General features: G+C 42.8%; 1 protein-coding gene across 1 annotated transcript in view; it reads right to left on the reverse strand.

The window, feature by feature from the left end:
* LOC135544314 (pyruvate carboxylase, mitochondrial-like) overlaps positions 1-20973 on the reverse strand; it is a 97648-nt gene that overhangs the window by 34563 nt on the left and 42112 nt on the right. The window contains exon 10 of the mRNA XM_064971828.1: positions 4520-4702. Coding sequence (XP_064827900.1) covers positions 4520-4702 — 183 coding nt within the window. The remainder of the gene's footprint in view (positions 1-4519; positions 4703-20973) is intronic.

Raw genomic sequence — 20973 nt, forward strand, 5'->3', positions numbered from 1 at the left:
TCATGTGTTTGTTTGAGAAGGGCAGGAAGCAGCCTATCGGCAAACAGAGGAGTTCGGGCTGAGAGAGCTGAGAGAGGAAGAGATATATGGGGAGAAAGAGGGGTTGAGAAGATGACTGGGGGAGGAGCTCTGAGATAAACCAGTACACAGAGATAGGCTACATGTCTATTGGTGCCATTTGTCATTAAATACTACTCTGTAGTGTACAGTCATACCCACAAAGGCCCTCTGAACTCAATTAGCACGAGTTGTGTGATGGAGTTGGAGAGTGGATAGTGAGAGAATGGCATGCAGCAGTTTCCCCTTTTCTTGCCAGAGGCAAACGGGTGCCCTATTTCACCCAATTATAAAAAGTGCTGATTGGTGAATTCACACAAACACATTGTGAACTCTGCCCAGCGGTGCTCAAACCACTGACCTGCAATTCTGCAATCAACCACTGTTCACATCAGAGGACAGATATGTCATGTTCTGCTGACAATTCCCATTAATATCAGATCTGGTTGGCTGTGGATAAGGTTGAACAGTTTAGACCAGTTCAGGAGTTCTCCGTCTCAGAAATAATTCTAACGTCTCCAATTTGTAGGATAAGAAAATAAAATGTTTCAGGAGTTCTTTTAGCCAGTCCTGATTTCATTTAACCTCATACCATCCAGCTCATTCACCATGGTTGGCTGTTCTCTGCCCCTGCATCTAAAACCCTACCCCAGCTGTGAGACAGACAGAAAGAATAGGATTTTAAGTGAGTGCTTTGACTTTTTCACCTCGGACGTAGAGCCAAGGTCTTCCCATTCACAACTAGATAATTTGAGTAGAAAAACAGGGTGATTTAATCTAACAAAATCTCTTGGACAAACATTTTAACCCACCCATTTGAATATAATAATCACCAATCTACTCCCCATTACGCTGAAGCACCTCTACCCCAACCACACCCTATGATCAGCGGAAAGGAGAGTGTGGGTGAATGTGTTGCTAGAGAAAGTGGAGAAGACTGACACTCAATCCATATAAAACGACCAACATTCATCAAAATTCCTAAAAAGGCACTTTTATCCACCATCAGTTGTCTACATTTTTTAAAACGACCAGAATTCTGGTGGTTGTTCCTTGAGGGAAGTATTTCCTTTCCTAGAAGCAAATGCTGCAAAAGCAAATCAGCAGATGCAAAGTGGGAAATAGTGCTGCAATATTAATTTAGCTGGAAAAAACAATTCTATTTGTGTGTGAACGATAAATATGGGAGGCAGAAGAGAGGGAGAGCGTGAGGGAGAGAATGAGCGTTGGAGGGGGTTGAGTATTATTCATGCAAATGACTCATGTACATGCATGTTTAAGTGGTCATTAACAGATTGCTGCATACAGCATTAAAATCCTTGTTTATCTTCTACCTTGGTCCTAAAAAAATGTCTCCTCATCACTAAACTGCATAGAGAGGCAAAGGGGAGCAAAGCAGAGGGGGATATAATGACAGTGAGTATCACAGCTGTGAAATCCTTAGATCCTTAATGCACGTCCCTAATTCACTATCCCACTTCGAAGCAGAGTGCAGCAAAGCCTTCAAATTCTAATGACTGAAAAGTATCTATGCATAATAATAAATCAGATGTGTTCATCTGAGTGAGATCTGAAATAAAGAGAACAATCTGCATCCAGTCTGCACACTACATCTTCCTCTTCTCTTTAAGCAGCTTCCCACTCATCTCGATTTCACACAACTCCTCTCCATATCTCCCCACACCCTGCTTCAGTTCGCCATATCTCCCTCTAAAGCCAGTCACACCTCTGGGAACCATTCAGTGCAGATTAGGGCTTCAAAGAGCAGTTTTTTTTTGCGCTACACAGTGGCAGTGAATGTGTTGCTGTTTCATATGGAGCACTACATCTCTATTTCTACTTGTAAAGGAAGCTAGTAGTTACATAAGCTGGCAACAACCTATTGCTCCCATTTCAATTGATTAAGACCTTTGTCTTTGCTCTCATGCTCATGTGTACTGTAAATGCATATGTCTGGTAGGAGGGTGGTAAGAGAAAGGGACATACAAAAGATAACTGATGGTGGGCACAGGAATCATTGCATAGTACCCAAAGGAATAATTTCCCAGACCACTTAAGGTACAATTTCTATCTGCGGGTGAGCGAGGGGTCAAAAAAACACAATTAAAAGCCAATTGATAATCCAGCTGCAGAGTGAGACAGCTACATGTCATGGATATTGGGCTGGTAATGTTGGTTAGTCTTTCCAAGGTGTATCTGCATACACCACTACAGTACACTGCAAAGATATTAGCACAACAGCACAGTGGGTAACATGAGCTCTGAAATAACAAATCTTGTTGACGGTGAATTTGGGAGGCTCCGAGTCTGTTGCTACGCCCATAAATGACTGTGGGATTACCTTGAAAAAGGATTTCAACATGTTTACGGATGTTGCTTTTTCACGAGGGAATTGGAAAAGCATGTCACACAGCCGCATTGGTGCAGAGAAACGTGTTGTTTTCCAGAGTCAGCCACAGTAGTACGATAGGTGCAGGGAAATGGGTTGTTTTACAGGGTCAGCCAGTGGTACGGCACCACTGTAGCAAATTAGGGTTAACTGCATTGCTCAAGGGCAAATCAACAGATGTCTTCACCTTGTCGGCTCAGATTTTCAAACCACCACTGCCTATGGCTAGGATGGCATCACATTTTCTGACCATTTTTTCACCCAATATGTTGTGTAAATCTGGGCAGATGTTAGCAGCACTTCCTTCCTTTCTCTAACACCTAATGGTGCTGCTGGGGGAAATCACTTGGCTGTACTCTTACTTGAACAGGTAATTACATCTCTGGTGGCGTCAGTGCTAAATAAACTAGCCATTTGAAGCTGGGTAGTAAAAAAATAAATGTAAAAAAAGGAGGCACTGCTGTGGCCCAATGGGGTTCGAGTGGCCTTCCCCTGCTGGGAGGAACAGCGTGAGAGCGAATGAGACTTTGACATGGGAAAGGATGGATGCATGATAGAGGGGGAAAATGAGTTTAGTATATGCAGTGAGGGAAATTAAACATGCAAGGAAATGGAGGGAGGCAATTGTGCGACCAACATGGTTTGAACCTCTTCACCCATCCTGAAGTGATAATGAGTCATCATTAAAAAACATGTGACAATTCGCTAGTTCGTGCTCCTGTGGAGCAGAGAGGGGATGATCTGGAGCAGCTTTAATGTCTTTGATATTTTGTTGTGCTGCAAATAATCATGCCAACAAAATACCTCCGGGGCTGAAGAGAGCATTAACTTGGGGAACGAGAGGGGTAAGGAGAGGGTGAGAGGGGAAGGGAGCGGGTGAGAGGGAAGGGATATGTGATAAATGAAATATCCCAACTACACAGGGCAAGTAGTCTCAGTCTGTCACACTGTATCAGGTCAACAAGAAGAGGAGAATAAGGAAACAAATTCAAGGAGGGGACACTAGACAAGCGGAAAGGAACAAGAAAAAGGACAATCAAGAGAATAGAATCATGTTGGCGGTGGTTTGCAGAAGCTGATGCAGGAAGGTAAGTGTGTGTGTGTGTGGGGTTGGACAGTTAAGATGTTGGAGCGTTCCCCTGCTGCATCCCCTTCAAAAGCGCAGCTGGCCATGGTGCAGCTGCTGCCCCTAACCCTCGCTCTCTCTCACACCCACCAATCAAAGGTTTCATTCAGAGCCATGGAAAACTAGGGCTGGCAGAACAATAATTCCCTCCCTTAAATCCAACAAAAACACACACATACAAACATTACTGCCATTCATACTGTGCTTTCATGTGAACATATGCTATTGACACTAGTATTGCAACTCTGATTCTCTACTTTACAATTCCAAACCAAAGCCCTCTTCGATACAAAGTAGAAACCTACCTGCATTTCTTTCCATCTGCTAGTCTTTTATCCTGTCCGTCTCATGAGTAGACAAGCAATCCAGTCTGTTGTATATTTAGCTTCTACTTCCCATTACTACTAAATAATTTACCAATTAAAAACGGTGCCATTTAAAAAGATGCACTACTTGCAAGAAAGAAAATCTGGGCTTTGAGGGGAGAAAAATTCAGCTCTCTACAATGTTTATCATTTACAAATGTCTTTGATCATCAGGATCAGATGAATCATAAATGCATTGATGACCTGTCTGGCCTAACGGCCTCTACACAGCTCCCTTCTCTCTGCCCACTTAGCCTTCCGACATCCTTTTCATGGAGCTCCTGCTTTCCACTTCTCCAGAGTTGCCACTTTCAGCACTTTTCACTATGCTGCTTTTCCCGTAGTAAGGATCTTGTGCTAAAAACATCTGACCATTACACAGTAATGACACATGCAGACAGTTTTAGGTGCGGATATAACGGGGTGCTTTCAGAAGCTGCACTTCCAAGCACTTTTGAAAAAAGGTTATTTGATAAGTTCAAAAAAATTCTTGCTGACTGGATTAAATTAGTCACTTGAGTCGTGCAGCGGGAGAATAAAAGGCCTAAAAATGTGACAATGTGCCATAATTAATGACCCTACCTTGACCCCGCGGACACGGAACTCCGCCAGCGCCCGGTTCATCTTGGCCGCGGCGGCAGGCAGGTCCTTCCCGCTGGCGATGACTTTAACCAAAAGGGAGTCGTAGTGGGGAGAGATGACGGCTCCTTGGAATGCAGAGGCACTGTCCAGACGGATGCCCATGCCCTCGCCAGTTCGGAATACCTGAGGAATTGGGAGAGAGGAATTACGGGTATGCAGATAGAGCTATTAAGACACGAGTCAGGAAGAAAGTAACCCCGTCTCTATAAAACATGTACATTTTATAATTGCAGCTATACAGATCCTTTGACAACACTTAACCTTTCCCAAGTTTCACGTTTGTCAATTCACTCAAATTTGACTTGTCACGTACAGTCTACAGCAGGTTTTTAAAAATGCAGCAAAATGTTTGTGTGCTAGCTCCCTCAACACAGTAGAAAAATCAACAGCAATAAAAAGAGTAAAGTCTACTAAAAAATTCCTAGTCATAGAAGCGGTAGTATGCCTAGTCATAGAAGCGGTAGTATGCCTAGTCATAGAAGCGGTAGTATGCCTAGTCATAGAAGCGGTAGTATGCCTAGTCATAGAAGCGGTAGTATGCCAAGTCATAGAAGCGGTAGTATGCCTAGTCATAGAAGCGGTAGTATGCCTAGTCATAGAAGCGGTAGTATGTATGCCTAGTCATAGAAGCGGTAGTATGCCTAGTCATAGAAGCGGTAGTATGCCTAGTCATAGAAGCGGTAGTATGCCTAGTCATAGAAGCGGTAGTATGCCTAGTCATAGAAGCGGTAGTATGCCAAGTCATAGAAGCGGTAGTAGTCATAGAAGCCTAGTCATAGAAGCGGTAGTATGCCTAGTCATAGAAGCGGTAGTATGCCTAGTCATAGAAGCGGTAGTATGCCTAGTCATAGAAGCGGTAGTATGCCTAGTCATAGAAGCGGTAGTATGCCTAGTCATAGAAGCGGTAGTATGCCTAGTCATAGAAGCGGTAGTATGCCTAGTCATAGAAGCGGTAGTATGCCTAGTCATAGAAGCTGTAGTATGCCTAGTCATAGAAGCGGTAGTATGCCTAGTCATAGAAGCGGTAGTATGCCTAGTCATAGAAGCTGTAGTATGCCTAATAATAGAAGCGGTAGTATGCCTAATAATAGAAGCGGTAGTATGCCTAGTCAGAAGCGGTAATATGCCTAGTAATAGCCTGATGTGTACACAATAGGATATACAGAAGAGTTAAATGTGCCATGTCAAGTATGACAATTCACATAAAGTAAACACATGTCAATAGCCCTCTCCCCTCCCAGTGTCCTGGAGACCTCGATCAGCTCCTTGGTTTTGCTGACTTTGAGGGAGATGCTATTTCCCTAGCACCACTCTGTAGTGGGGCTATCCTCCCTGTTGGCTGTCTCTTCGGCGATCAGGCCCACCACTGTCATGTTGTCTGGAAAATCATCGATGGTGTTAGTCGTGTGGGGTGGAGGTGATTTTGCCCACCGTCACCACCTGGGGTCTGCCTGTCAGGAAGTCCAGGATGCAGTTGCAGAGGGAGGAGTTCAAACCCAATTAGTCAGCAGTAGTCTCATCTGCAGTGGTGTGGATGTTTAATTAACTGATATCCTTTAACAACCTCCAATATCATGGTCCAATTAAGATTCAAAGACAGTTGATTTGAAAACTCTTGATTGAAGTTATTTTTGATTCAAAACACACCAGGTGACTGTAAACGTAACGTTCCAAATGAAAAGGTTTGATGTAAATGCACAAATTGGGGTCGTTTCAATCCATTTTAGACTAGGTTCTGTGCAATGTCAGAAGAGACCAAAGACAAAAGCTAGCCTTTCAAAACAGAAGATACTGCCCTTGATGGGTGACAGTGTATGCTTCCAAAAACACAATCACTGAATTATTCAAGCTTGGTATTACCGTGCTGTGCTGATATCATTATTGGTATAAAATGGCAAACTGAAAATACAGCCTAAACGCCAGTAAAACCTTGTCAAGTTTTAATTGACAAGTTAAGTCAATTATGAACAAATTCTTATTTACAATGATGGCCTGGCAAGAGGCCTCCTGTGGGGTTTGGCAGCGATTCAAAATAAAAATCCAACAAAAACAGACAAGACAGAAGACGCTATCAACAGCAAACAGTGGATGTGTGTGAAATAAAACATGCTTCCTTACATAAGGCAAAAACTAGTGACAGAGTGACACCTAGAAACTACATGTTTAGCTCCACAAGGGTCAGACTATTCCTCCAAGCCCCCATCGCTGTGCCGTCATGTGCCTTCCAGCACTGGGATTAAAGCACTGTTAACCCTATTCTCATTGTGTGAGATGCACTGCAGGGAGGACTCCCACACAAATCAGAACAATCACAGCCGAACAGCCTCCCAACACAATTAAAAACATGTCCACCTGCGGTGCAAGAGCCCCAGCTCCCGTGTGGTGAGCTGGAGAGGCTGGGAGAGATCTGTTCCATGGCGTGCTGCCTGCTCCCACCCTTGGTGCAGCTGCATATTTGTAGCACTCACATTTAACATTCTTTAAAAAAATATTAAAAAAAAAAAAAATGAAAAAAAATATATATATATCACTCAATTAGATATGAATACAATATGACACTTATCCTTAGAATGTTTTACAGTACAAATTAGCATTTTGACATATAGATGTATCAAAATATTGAAAAGTAAACTAATGAAGTTACAACTATGCTTGCGCTTGATTGTCTACCAAAACAGTGGGCCCTTTCTGATAAAAGTTATTACCACAGTATGAATAGAATCTACCAGGAGGGATGGAACCCACAGCAACAGTTACACAGTAATAGACAAAGACAGAAAAACCAACGTGCCTTGTTTGTTGCAGAGAGGAGATCACCCCATGGCGCCAAGACAACATGGGCCAGACTCAGAGTGCACAGGCTAGGGCTGTCCCAGACAGCTTGGATCGACCGAAAGTCTTCTGTTCCTTCGAACAATGGATTGGTAGACATTTTTAAAACATGCATTTTTCCATATATAGACACTGTGTTTTTATCAAAATCAACTATATGCATTGAGCTTGTCTGATGCTTAAAGCTCATGGTTTGATGAAATAAGACAAAATGGCTCATGAGGTTGCCAGAGATCTAGATAACCAGAAAAAGAAAAAAAAAGAAAAAAAAAAACAACCTGAACCAACTATTATCCACCCGCTGGCTTTTGCAGACTCTGCCGTCACTCTCCTGATGTTGCCGGTAACAGGCTACACAAGGAGTTGGCAACCTTTTTCATGTGGAATGACAATTTATTTGACCATTTTACCGATCTGCATGCCAGTTATGGTTTAGACATGCACATTTTCATAAAAGTTTAATTTATTACATCTTCATATCTCAAAATCATTGTGATGTGGTGAATCAAAATTCTATCCAAATCTAAATGAAAATTATACAAACCTAAAAAGTAACTTCTATTGCAAACTACGTTATAAAAACAACAAACATTGCAGCCTGCAGGTAGAAAATATCCTGATAACAATAAATATCCTATAAATCACATTGGCTACTGTTGGAATCAACACAGTTAGCTAAACTTTGAACATTGAGATATTAAATAAATGATAGACCAGAAGCATAGAATATAAGGAGTGAGATCTGTAAAAAGACTGTGGCTGTGGAACAGGCTGGGTGGACGGGAGGAGATCAAATGATTGCTATAGGGGAGGCAGATGGACATCTGCAGATTAGGAAAAGGAGGGGTTGAGGTCAGGTCCTTCCTGTGGAACCATAAGATGTAAGGATTGGAGAGAAGGAGATGTCTTAAGTGGGATATTTATACCTTGTCTGTCTGAATTACAGCTGTAAAAGACACTTTGGGAAGAATTAAACTTGGTTAAGCTTCTCTAGTGTCCATGAGTTATTTACTCTGAAAAATAAGAACCTAACACTACACATGGCCTGTCTGCAATGAACTTGAAACATTGTATCAACTATTAACTTGGGTCAGCCAAAGCTTAGGCTAGCGAACTTGCAACATTGTATAAAATATTCTGGGCCTTCTGAGTTTCCACACCAGTGAGCTCCTGCCATGTAGGATATTTACACATGGGATAAGAAGCAGTGCTCGACTTGGGCAGGAGCTCACCGGAGCTGAGTACCAGCACTTCAAAGGTTTTACTAATTGAGCTCCTGTTCCTCTTATAGAATATTAGCTCAAAAGTATTGTGGAGCTCTTGCAACTAAATATTTAAAAAAAGACAGTACCGGAACCTATTCCAGTCCAAGTCAAGCACTGATAAGATATAAATCAGGTAGGGCGATTTCATGACGTTTCCATTTGATCAGAGAATCACATTTTTCCTTTTCACATTGAGTGGTTATCGAAAGGGAGAGAGCAGGAAAGATTTGTCAAATACATAGAACTATTGTCATTCTCAACAGACTGTTTGCTTGCTGTTTGAGGTGAAGACATTACTTTGAGAAGCTCCACAGTGGTGGTGCATCAAACCAAAAGTGAAAACTATAAGATCCCCAAATGGGCACATTTATATGCCTACATTTACACGCAGGTCGGGTAGCCTATAGGCCTACTTCTGTGCATGCATCTCTTTACACAACATTGACAGGAGCTCCTCAAACAAAAGATAAACTAAATTGTCAAAATTCATAAATGGAATGAAATAAGACACCACTTGTGTAACATAGGTAGTGCACTCCGCAAACAACGTGTCCACTCCAACAATGACAACAGGAAGACAGCAATAATATTGAATGCATAGTTGTTTTTTTAAATACGGTCCCTTTTTTGAGTAAGGCAGCAAGCGGAAAATGCAGAGTGAATGGGTTGGTAATGTTCTCTAGTTGCGCCCTGATTGGCACAGTGTTCTGTCATTTTGTCACCTCAAAACTCTAAAAAGGTAGAGCTCAAATTCAAGACCCTTGGGTGCTGCCATAGGGTTGCATTAGAAGTGCCCATCCAAGAAGGCTCAAGATCATTGGCCACATATAAAATTACGGCAAACCACGTTATATCTACAGGAGCTTTGATTGAACTAATCATGTCAACATCATACTTTCAAAATGTTAGCTAGCAGTCATCATCAAGAATCAAGTCGACAATCTACTGGCAAATCCTTTTCAAACCTTGTCACATGAAGATAAATTGTCATCGGTACTCATCGGCCATAAACATTACACATCAAATTTTATTAGTCACATGCACGAAACTATTACTGTATTAGTGTAGTGTCACAGACCATTTTCACAATAAGATTCTTGCTACGTAAGCTTAACTTTCTGAACATTCGAGACGTGAATACAACAGGTATTACAGTGAAATGGTTACTTACAAGCCTCTAACCAACAATGCAGTTAAAAAAATATGAATCAGAAATAAAAGGAACAGCAGTAAAATAACAATAGTGAGACTATATACAGGGGGTACCGGTACAGAGTCAATGTGCGGGTCGCACCCGTTAGTCGGCACCCGTTATTATGTACATATAGGTAGAGTCAAAGTGACTATGCAGAGATAATAACAGAGTAGCAGTGGTGTAAAAAGGGGGGGGGGGGCAATGCAAATAGTCTGGGTAGCCATTTGATTAGATGTTCAGGAGTCTTATGACTTGGGAGTAGAAGCCTCTTGTACCTATACTTGGCACTTCGGTACCACAATTTTTATGGCCTTCCTCCGACACCGCCTGGTATAGAGTTCCTGGATGGCAGGAAGCTTGTCCCCAGTGATGTACTGGGCAGTTCGCACTACCCTCTGTAGTGCCTTGCGGTCAGATGCCGAGCAGTTGCCATACCAGGTAGTGATGCAATCAGTCAGGATGCTCTCGATAGTGCAGCTGTATAACCTTGAGGATCTGAGGACCCATGCCAAGTCTCCTGAGGGGGAATAGGTTTTGTTGTGAACTCTTCATGACAGTCTTGGTGTGCTTGGACCATGTTAGTTTGTTGGTGATGTGGACGCCAAGGACCTTGAAACTCTCAACCTGCTCCAATACAGCCCCGTAGATGAAAATGGGGGAGTGCTCAGTCCCCCTTTTCATGTAGTCCAATCTCCTTTGTCTTGATCACGCTGAGGGAGAGGTTGTTGTCCTGGCACCACACGGTCAGGTCTCGAACCTCCTCCCTACAGGCTGTCTCGTCGTTGATCAGACCTACCACTTGTGACATCGGCAAACTTGATGGTGTTGGAGTCGTGCCTGGCCGTGGAGTCATGAGTGAACAGGGAGTACAGGAGGGGACTGAGCACACACCCCTGAGAGGCCCTTGTGTTGAGGATCAGCGTGGCTGATGTGTTACCTACCCTTGCCACCTGGGGGCAGCCCATCAGGAAGTCCAGGATCCAGTTGCAGGTGTTTAATCCCAGGGTCCTTAACTTATTGATGAGCTTTGTGGGCACTATGGAGTTGAGCGCTGAGCTGCAGTCAATGAAGAGCATTGTCACATAGGTGTTCCTTTTGTCCAGGTGGGAAAGGGAAGAGTGGAGCGCAATACGGATTGCATCATCTGTGGATCTGTTAGGGCGGTATGCAAATTGGAGTGGGTCTTGGGTTTCTGGGATAAATGGTGTTGATGTGAGCCATGACCAGCCTTTTAAAGCATTTCATGGCTACAGACGTGAGTGCTATGGGTCGGTTGTCATTTTGACAGGTTACCTTAGTGTTCTTGGGCACAGGGACTCTGGTGGGCTGCTTAAAACATGTTGATATTACAGACTCTGACAGGGAGAGGTTGAAAATGTCAGTGAAGACACTTGCCAGTTGGTCAGCGCATGCTCGCAGTACACGTCCTGGTAATCCGTCTGGCCCTGCGGCCTTGTGAATGTTGACCTGTCTAAAGGTCTTACATTGGCTGCGGAGAGCGTGATCACAGTCGTCCGGAACAGCTGGTGCTCTCATGCATGTTTCAGTGTTATTTGCCTCGAAGCGAGCATAGACGTAGTTCAGCTTGTCTGGTAGGCTCATGTCACTGGGCAGCTCTTGGTTGTGCTTCTCTTTGTAGTCTCTAATGGTTTGCAAGCCCTGCCACATCCGACGACCGTCAGAGCCGGTGACGTACGATTCCATCTTAGTCCTGTATTTACGCTTTGCCTGTTTCAAGGTTCATCGAAGGGTATAGCAGGATTTCTTATAAGCTTACGGGTTCGAGTCCCACTCCTTGAAAGTGGCAGCTCTAGCCTTTATCTCAGTGCGGATATTGCCTGTAATCCATGGCTTCTGGTTGGTGTATATACGTATGGTCACTGTGGGGACAACGTCTATTATGCACTTATTGATAAAGCCAGTGACTGATGTGGTGTACTCCTCAATGCCATCAGAAGAATCCCGGAACATATTCCAGTCTGTGCTAGCAAAACAGTCCTGTAGCTTAGCATCTGCTTCATCTGACCACTTTTATATTGACCGAGTCACTGGTGCTTCGTTTTAATATTTGCTTGTAAGCAGGAATCATGAGGATAGAATTATGGTCAGATTTGCCAAATGGAGGACGAGGGAGAGCTTTGTACACATCTTTTTGGAGAAAAGGTGGTCTGGAGGTTTTTCCACTCTGGTTGTACATTTCACATGCTGATAGAAATTTGGTAAAAACAGATTTAAGTTTCCCTGCATTAAAGTCCCCAGCCACTAGGAACGCTGCCTCTGGAAGAGCGTTTTTCTGTTTGCTTATGGCGGAGTACAGCCCATTGAGTGTGGTAGTGCCAGCATCAGTCTCGGGTGGTATGTAGATAACTACAGATGAAAACTCTAGGTAGATTGTGTGGTCTACAGCTTATCATGAGATACTCAGACGAGCAAAATGTAGACACTTCCTTAGATATTGTGCACCAGCTGTTTACAAATATACATGTAGCCAATTGCCTATTTGGGAGAACTAATCATTGAACATTGTAAGAGCTTTCATTGTCTGCTTATATGCCCCCTTTATTTATCCTACAGATCTGACATGGTGTACAGGGAGAACCCTAAGAACGGCCCCATGATCTGAATTCTGTCAAATGATAGCGCAACTAAGCGCAAACCAGATGGGATATCCCTGCAGAATGCTGTGGTGGCCATGCTGGTTAAGTGTGCATTGAAATCTAAATACATTCATTCACAGACCGTGTCAACAGCAAAGCACCATCACAACACCACCTCCATGCTTCACGGCGGGAACCACACATGCAGAGATCATCCATTCACCTACTCTGCGTCGCACAAAGACACTAGATTCCACCGGTCTAGTGTCCATTGATCGTGTTTCTTGGCCCAAGCAAGTCTCTTCTTATTATTGGTGTCCTTTAGTGGTTTCTTTGCAGGAATTCAACCATGAAGGACTGATTCACGCAGTCTCCTCAGAACAGTTGATGTGGAGATGTGTCTGTTACTTGAACTCTGAAGAATTTATTTGGGCTGCAATTTCTGAGGCTGGTAACTCTAATGAACTTATACTCTGCAGCAGAGGTAACTCTGGGTCTTCCTTTCCTGTGGCGGTCCTCAGAGCCAGTTTCATCATAGTGCTTGATGGTTTTTGCGACTGCACTTGAAGAAACGTTCAAAGTTCTTGACATTTTCCGTGTTGACTGACCTTCATGTCTTACGGTAATGATGGACTGTTGTTTCTCTTTGCTTATTTGAGCTGTTCTTGCCATAATATAGACTTGGTCTTTCACCAAAATAGGGCTCTCTTCAGAATACCACCCTACCTTGTCACAACATAACTGATTGGCTCAAACACATTAAGGAAAGAAAATGAACTTAACAAGGCACACCTGTTAATTGAAAATCATTCCAGGTGATTACCTCAAGAAGCCATTTATGTTTTTTTTTTAAGATCCATTCCAGCAAAGCCAACACATTCATTTCAGTATAACAATGACAAACTGTGCCCACAAAATGTTAGGGCCTACATAAAGCTGTCCCAACAGGAGAGTTCCAACACTTTACCACTTCCACACCTGGCTATCAGCAAAGCAAAAAGTTAGTTCAGCCTCATTTACTACCTTAAAAAAATTTAAAAAACATACCAGTCAAAAGTTGACACCTACTCATTCAAGGGGTTTTCCTTAATTTTTAAATAATAATAATTATTAAGTGTCCAAACTTTTGACTGGTACTGTATATAGCCACTTAGCAAACCAAATATAAATATATTACTGCTCAACAAACACAATCTCAGTTAACCAACAGCCTAACAACCAAACAATCAACTAATTGGGGTCAGCCCTGGTGTGTGCGCATGTGTCTGTGGAGGCAATTTGTGTGTGTCCTCCATCTCGCTCTCAGTCTGGAAGAATAAACTGATCTGATGTTTAATGTGCTTTGATTTTTGAGCACATGCAAAATTATGGGAGGGAGGCTGAAGGGGGAAAACGGGCTCGTTTCAGTCAAGATCCAAGTGTGATGCTTCAACCTCTGTCGCCAAGGTAACAGGGTGAATAAAGATGGCGGCTTGCCAATCCAACTCCCCTCCTCCCGCTCAGACAGAGCAACCCTTTTCCAAAAGTAGGTCACAACACCTCCACTCATTCCCTAACAGCCTAAAACATTCTTGTCAAGCATGAACCAGCTAACTACTGACCCAAACTGACCCAAAACGGTCATCGCACCATCATCTCCCCTTCCTCCCGACCTCAGACAACTTCAAACACGTTGTCTGTTTGACATGTTGAACCGAGGTTTGGCCCATGCTATAGGGAATTTAATAAATACATTACATGGCTGTGTAGAACACATCTATAACAGAATTGGGATCCCCTTGAGGAACAGTATGTTCAGCACGTCTACTTAACACAGCACAAAGGATGACCCCCCCCTCCTAAAGACCTCTCCAACAACATCACACAGCAGTGGAATTCCAACCACTGTATCCAACTATGACGAGACAACTGCCTTTGCATTCAAGCCAGGGGAACAAGGATTTCGCTGCTAGGTATTTCTGCTCTGTTTTCAGAGCAGAAAGTCAAAATATTTGTTCAAATATTGTGCTACGCAACTGCTAAGATGTGTAAAATTATCAGTAGTGGAAAAAGTACCCAATTGTCATACTTGAGTAAAAGTATACATACCTTAACAGAAAATGACAAGTAAAAGTGAGTCACCCAGTAAAATACTACTTGAGTAAAAGTCTAAAAGTATGGTTTTATATATACACTTAAGTATAGAAAGTAAATGTAATTTCTACAATATATTTATGTATCAAAAGTAAAAAAATAATTTAATTCCTTATATTAAGCAAACCTGACCATTTACGAAGTCCGCCAGTTCAGAGGCAGTAGGGATGACCAGGGATGTTGTCTTTATAGGGGAGTGAATCAGAAAAAATAAATAATAAACTGGGTGTGGAAAATGGAGTAAAAAGTACATTATTTTCATTATGAATGTAATGAAGTAAAAGAAGACAATACTTTTTATATTTAAGTACAGACACCCCAAAAAAACAAATGCAAATTATCACACTACTGCAAATTATATCCAGCTCAGGGCAATGCATTTGGTTTGCTAACTGGCTTGTTCAGCGCCTAGATGTCAAGATAAAGCTTATTGGTTACAGCACAGACATTCAACCTGACTCAAGACCCCTGTTGTGTAAATCATATTATTTGTTCAAGTGCACGCCTAATATGGTACAGAAACTATCACGGAATGACAATCTGCATACCGCCCAACCCTAGCACACAGACAGACACAAACCTCTCCCCTCAGTGGACACCCATTACGAGACTTGAAACCTACATGACAGTAAAAAAGGGACCATATCATTCATAATTTCAAGGTTCAGTCAGGAAAACACTGCCAGGCAGCATCTCTAGATGCTGCAAAAACACACAACCTGACATCCCCCAGTTGGAGACCGCAAGCAGACAGAACAAATGCACATTCACAAATGTTAACATACACATACTGGCAGACTAATGAACCAGGGATCAGTGCCTGGGAGACCAGAGCAGTATCAAATATGACCCGTTAATTAGATGGGGTCTCAGAGGAAACAGAGCCAGGTCAGAGGAGAACACTGAGGCGAAGCGGAGAGCGAGATTAAGCAGCACTGATCCTGGAACACGCAGCAGTACAGGGTAAGCAGTCATACAGAGAGACTGCAAATATGACTCAATCACATTAGGCTGGACAGAGCGACACAGAGGTGGAGTAGTGCTGTGGGGTGTAGAAGACTCATCAAGAGCCAACAAACACTTAGAGACTGGAATGGGAGGGAATTAAATAGCATGAGAAAATAAAATGTCAAGCAGATGGAGAGATTGTGGAGTTAGGGAACCCCCACAAAACGTGTTTAAAACTAAATGTACAAGCGAGACGGCAAGAGGAAGATAGTGAAAGAGGGGGAGAAATGAAGCGACAGAGTGGAGGGGGATGAGGGAAGAGAATTAAATGATTTCAGGAGAGCAAAACAAAATTGAAAATTAGAAAGCGCAAACAAGTTGACAAGGATTGGGGAGGGAGGAAAGAATAACGTGAAGCAAACAAATGAGAAAGTAAACAGAGGATGAAAAGAGGATGGATTAGAGGAGGTGGAGCATGTGGTTGGAAGGGGAAGGAAAACATGGTTAAATAGGTATGGGTTATTGAACAGTGGAGAGAAGGGGATGATTTAATTACCTATAAAAGACTAATAAGGAATAGAATGTCAATCATAGTTAGTGAATTGTTTTTTTAGAAGGTGAAGGACCAAGAGGGATGAGCAATGATCTTCATTTCCATTTATCAGCCAATGGGACATTTTCAATTTATTTTGGGACAGCATGGCGAGATTTGGTTTCTGAGATATTAATTTTGGGGTCTGCAACAGATTGGGTTCTCCTCCCATGAACAACACTTGTATGAGTGCCTGTCTGAACAGGGTAGACAATACACTGTACCGCAAATATTAAACAGAGGCACTATACCAGGAGTTCTATATATTTATATACACATTTAAAAAGACATGATTTTAACCAAGGCACAATTATGTTAAACATGGTTTAAAATTATGCCAGACTGGTTTGCTATTGTTAACATATCACAATGACGACAACACTGAATAGTAGCCTCAAGCAAACTAGAGTAGTAATTAAAATGGTAAATACTGAACAAATGGAAGGTACTGTAGAAATAAATGCAAACATGGAAGATGTTGGTAAGCTTCAGCCCCAGCATGAGAGAATAAAGAGAGTCGAGCATGCAGAGGAATTCATTCAGTGGGTGGGTATTAGAGCATTATCTCAAACCCTTAGATTTCATTCCATTGGCCATGAACCACTATTCAATGGTTGATGAAGGTGTGAACTTGATCAGTTTAGAAGGATGGAACAAGAAGCAAAATGTCTTTCAATGCAATGATTAAATTCTTCAAATCAAAATCAAATTTGATTTGTCACATACACATGTTTAGCAGATGTTAATGCGAGTGTAGCGAAATGATTGTGCTTCTAGTTCTGACAACGCAGTAATAACCAACAAGTAATCTAACCTAACAATTTCACAACAGCTGCGCCTTCACCACGCTGTCTGTGGGTGGACCAATTCAGTTTGTCCGTGATGTGTACGCCGAGGAACTTAAAAAACTTACTACCCTCTCCACTACTTTCCCGTTGATGTGGATAGGGGGGTGCTCCCTCTGCTGTTTCCTGAAGTACACGATCATCTCCTTCGTTTTGTTGACATTGTGTGAGCTTATTTTCCTGACACCACACTCCGAGGGCCCTCACCTCCTCCCTGTAGACCGTCTCGTTGTTGTTGGTAATCAAGCATACCACTGCAATGTCGTCTGCAAACTTGATTGAGTTGGAGTCGTGAATGGACACACCGTCGTGGGTGAACAGGGAGTACAGGAGAGGGCTCAGAAAGCACCCTTGTGGGGCCAAAGTGTTGAGGATCAGTGGGGTGGAGATGTTACCTACCCTCACCACCTGGGGGCGGACCGTCAGGAAGTCCAGGATCCAGTTGCACAAGGCGGGGTCAAGACCCAGGGTCTTGACCTTGATGACGAGTTGAGGGTACTATGGTGTTAAATGCTGAGCTGTAGTCGATGAACAGCATTCTCACATAGGTATTAGTCTTGTCCAGATGGGTTAGGGCAGTGTGCATTGTGGTTGCAATTGCATCGTCTGTGGACCTATTGGGGCGGTAAGCAAATTGGATTGAGTCTAGGGTGTCAGGTAGGGTGGAGGTGATATGGTCCTCAACTAGTCTCTCAAAGCACTTCATGATGACGGAAGTGAGTGCTACGGGGCGGTAGTCGTTTAGCTCAGTTACCTTAGCTTTCTTGGGAACAGGAACAATGGGTGGCCCTCTTGAAGCATGTGGGACTGGGATAAGGATTGATTGAATATGTCCGTAAATACACCAGCCAGCTGGTGTGCGCGTGCTCTGAGGATGCGGGTGGGATGCCGTCTGGGCCTGCAGCCTTGCAAGGGTTAACACGTTTAAATGTTTTACTCACGTCGGCTGCAGTGAAGGAGAGTCCGCAGGTTTTAGTAGTGGGCTGTGTCAGTGGCACTGTATTGTCTTCAAAGCAAGCAAAGAAGTTGTTTAGTCTGTCTGGGAGCAAGACGTCCTGGTACGCGACGGGGCTGGTTTTCTTTTTGTAATCCGTGATTGACTGTAGACCCTGCCACATACCTCGTGTCTGAGTCGTTGAATTGCGACTCTTTGTCTCTATACTGATGCTTTTCTTGTTTGATTGCCTTGCGGAGGGAATAGCTACACTGTTTGTATTCGGTTATGTTTCCGGTCACCTTGCCCTGGTTAAAAGCAGTGGTTCACACTTTCAGTTTAGCGCGAATGCTGCCATGAATCCACGGTTTCTGGTTGGGGGAATGTTTTAATAGTCAGATTGGTCGGACCAGCGTTGAACAGACCTGAGAGCGGGAGCTTCCCGTTGTAGTTTCTGTCTATAGGCTGGAAGCAACAAAATGGAGTTGTGGTCAGCTATTCCAAAAGGAGGGCAGGGAGAGCCTTATATGCGTCGCTGAAGTTAGAATAACGATGATCCAGGGTTTTACCAGCCCTGGTAGCACAATCGATATGCTGATAGAATTTATGAATCTTGTTTTCAGATTAGCCTTGTTAAAATCCCCAGGTCCATTGAATGTAGCCTGAGGATATGTGGTTTCCAGTTTACAGAGTCAAATAAAGTTATTTTAGGGCCATCGATGTGCCTGCTTGAGGGGGGAATATATGCGGCTGTGATTATAATCGAAGAGAATTCTCTTGGTAGATAATGCGGTCGACATTTGATTGTGAGGAATTCTAAGTCAGGTGAACAGAAGGACTTGAGTTCCTGTGTTATGATCACACCACATCTCGTTAATCACAAAGCATACCCCCCCCACCCCTCTTCTTACCAGAAAGATGCTTGTTTCTGTCGGCGCGATGCATGAAGAAACCAGCTGGCTGTACCAACTCCGATAGAGTGTCTCGGGTGAGTCATGTTTCCGTGAAGCAAAGAACGTTACAGTCTTATGTCTCTCTGGAATGCTACCCTTGCTCGGATTTCATCAACCTTGTTGTCAAGAGACAACAAGAACAGCAGGGGAGAAGAACAGCAGAAGCAGATGAACAATAGAGAGACAGTACAACGGGATGTCAAACTCCTCAGGGAGTATTGAACGTGGCTGAGAATTGCAGTCCAGACCTCAGCACTGCCATTCTCTGCCTTACCCAATGTCAGCTAGCTATGTCGTTAAACATTTTGGTTACAAGTGAGAAATTGCCCAACTCAACAGAGCAAGGATGAGAAATGTCTAAAAAGATTCAAGAGTTTCAAAAGGGTAATCTTCCTGCCTTGACAGAAAGTGCGAAACTAGTAGGTCACAAGCTGTTGGTCGACAATAATCTACAATGTTTGGTTGGTCACGGTCATTTCTGTTAAAGCATTCAATATATTATTGGTGTTACTGTTGTCATTGTAGGAGTGGGTACCTTGTTTGCTGAGCACACAACCTAAGCGACACTTAGTTTTGGTTTATTTCATTCCATTTACAAGTTGTCAACTTGTTCATTGTCTTTTGTTTGGAGGGCTCCTGTCAATCTGGAGTAAGGGCACACCTATTTAAGCATAGAACTAGGCCACCTGGTATGTGCGCAAATGTAGGCCTATAAAATGTGCACATTTCTGATTGTCTTAACTCACCATCACTGTGGAGCTTCTCAAAGTGATTTTTCTTCACCTCAAAGTAAATTAAGTCCGTTTCTACATCCATTGAGAATGACAATTGTTCCTCAAAGTAGCCCATTTGAAAAATCTTTCCAGCCCTCTCCCTTTCCATAACTATTCAGCATGAAAAGGGAGAGAGAAAAAAAAAGAAGTGTCATGCTATGATCCGATGGAAATGTCAAAAAAACAAACTGATTACTTATCCCTTGAGCAAATAGCCTACAGCCATGTCGGCCTGTCCAGAGCTCACTGGTCCTGGAAACTGAGGGCCCAGAATATTTTATACAAATTACAAGTTTGCTAGTGCAAGCTTCAGGCTGGACCAAGTTAATGTTTCAAGTTTGTTGCAGACAGGCCACGCATAGCCAATGTGATTTATAGGATTTTTTTTTTTTAGTAATATATATATATATATATTTTAAATCAGGGCATTTTCTACACTGCAGCGTCTTTATTTGTAGGCTTTATGTAGGCTATTTTTACATATTGGCAATAGCAATTATTTTTTAGATATGTATCGTCTTCATTGAGATAAATATGATGAACCACATGACATTTATTTTGAGATATGAAGACCATTGTAAATTAAATGAAACTGTTCCATGAAAATGTGCATATGAAAATCATAACTGGCATGCAGATCATTAGAAATGGTAGGATAACTTGGCACTCTAAATGGAAAAGGTTGCAGACCCGCTGGTGTCGGCCATTACCTGCAACTTCAGGAGTGTAATGGAAGAACTTGCGAAATCCTGCAGCTGGGGGGGACAGACAGGGGTGGTTAGGCAAGAATGACCTCTGGCTCCCTCTTTAGTAATTGGTGTTAATTTTTAATTGTAGTGCTTAACAGCATCAGACAAAGTAGCCTACATATAGCTGACTTTATTCAAACAGATGACTCTTGGTCAACCAAGATTTTTTTGTGGTCGAAGACAACCCTAGACTTGAGCATAGAAAACATCCACTGATGGGATTACGAATTCCAAGTTATGGAAAGTTTTGGTTTCAACAAAGTAGTGATACAGTACATCACAACACTATATTCATGTCCGACCGCTAGAATAAAAGACCTTTGTCACAAACGATAAAATTAGAGTGAGGGGCAAGACAAGGCTGTAATCTTTCGCCACCGCTCTTCTCCTTGTACCTCGAAGCATTAGCACAGGCAATAAGACAGGACCCAACTTTAGAGGGAATAACAATAAGATGCAGTGAACATAAGATATGCATGTATGCTGATGATGTTCTGTTATTCCTTAAACACCCAGGCTCAAGTGTACCTAGATTGATGGATGATTTACAAACATATTCAGGGTATATGCTTAACATG

Source organism: Oncorhynchus masou, chromosome 8 (genome assembly GCF_036934945.1).
Source record: "Oncorhynchus masou masou isolate Uvic2021 chromosome 8, UVic_Omas_1.1, whole genome shotgun sequence".
Taxonomy (NCBI): Eukaryota; Metazoa; Chordata; class Actinopteri; order Salmoniformes; family Salmonidae; genus Oncorhynchus; species Oncorhynchus masou.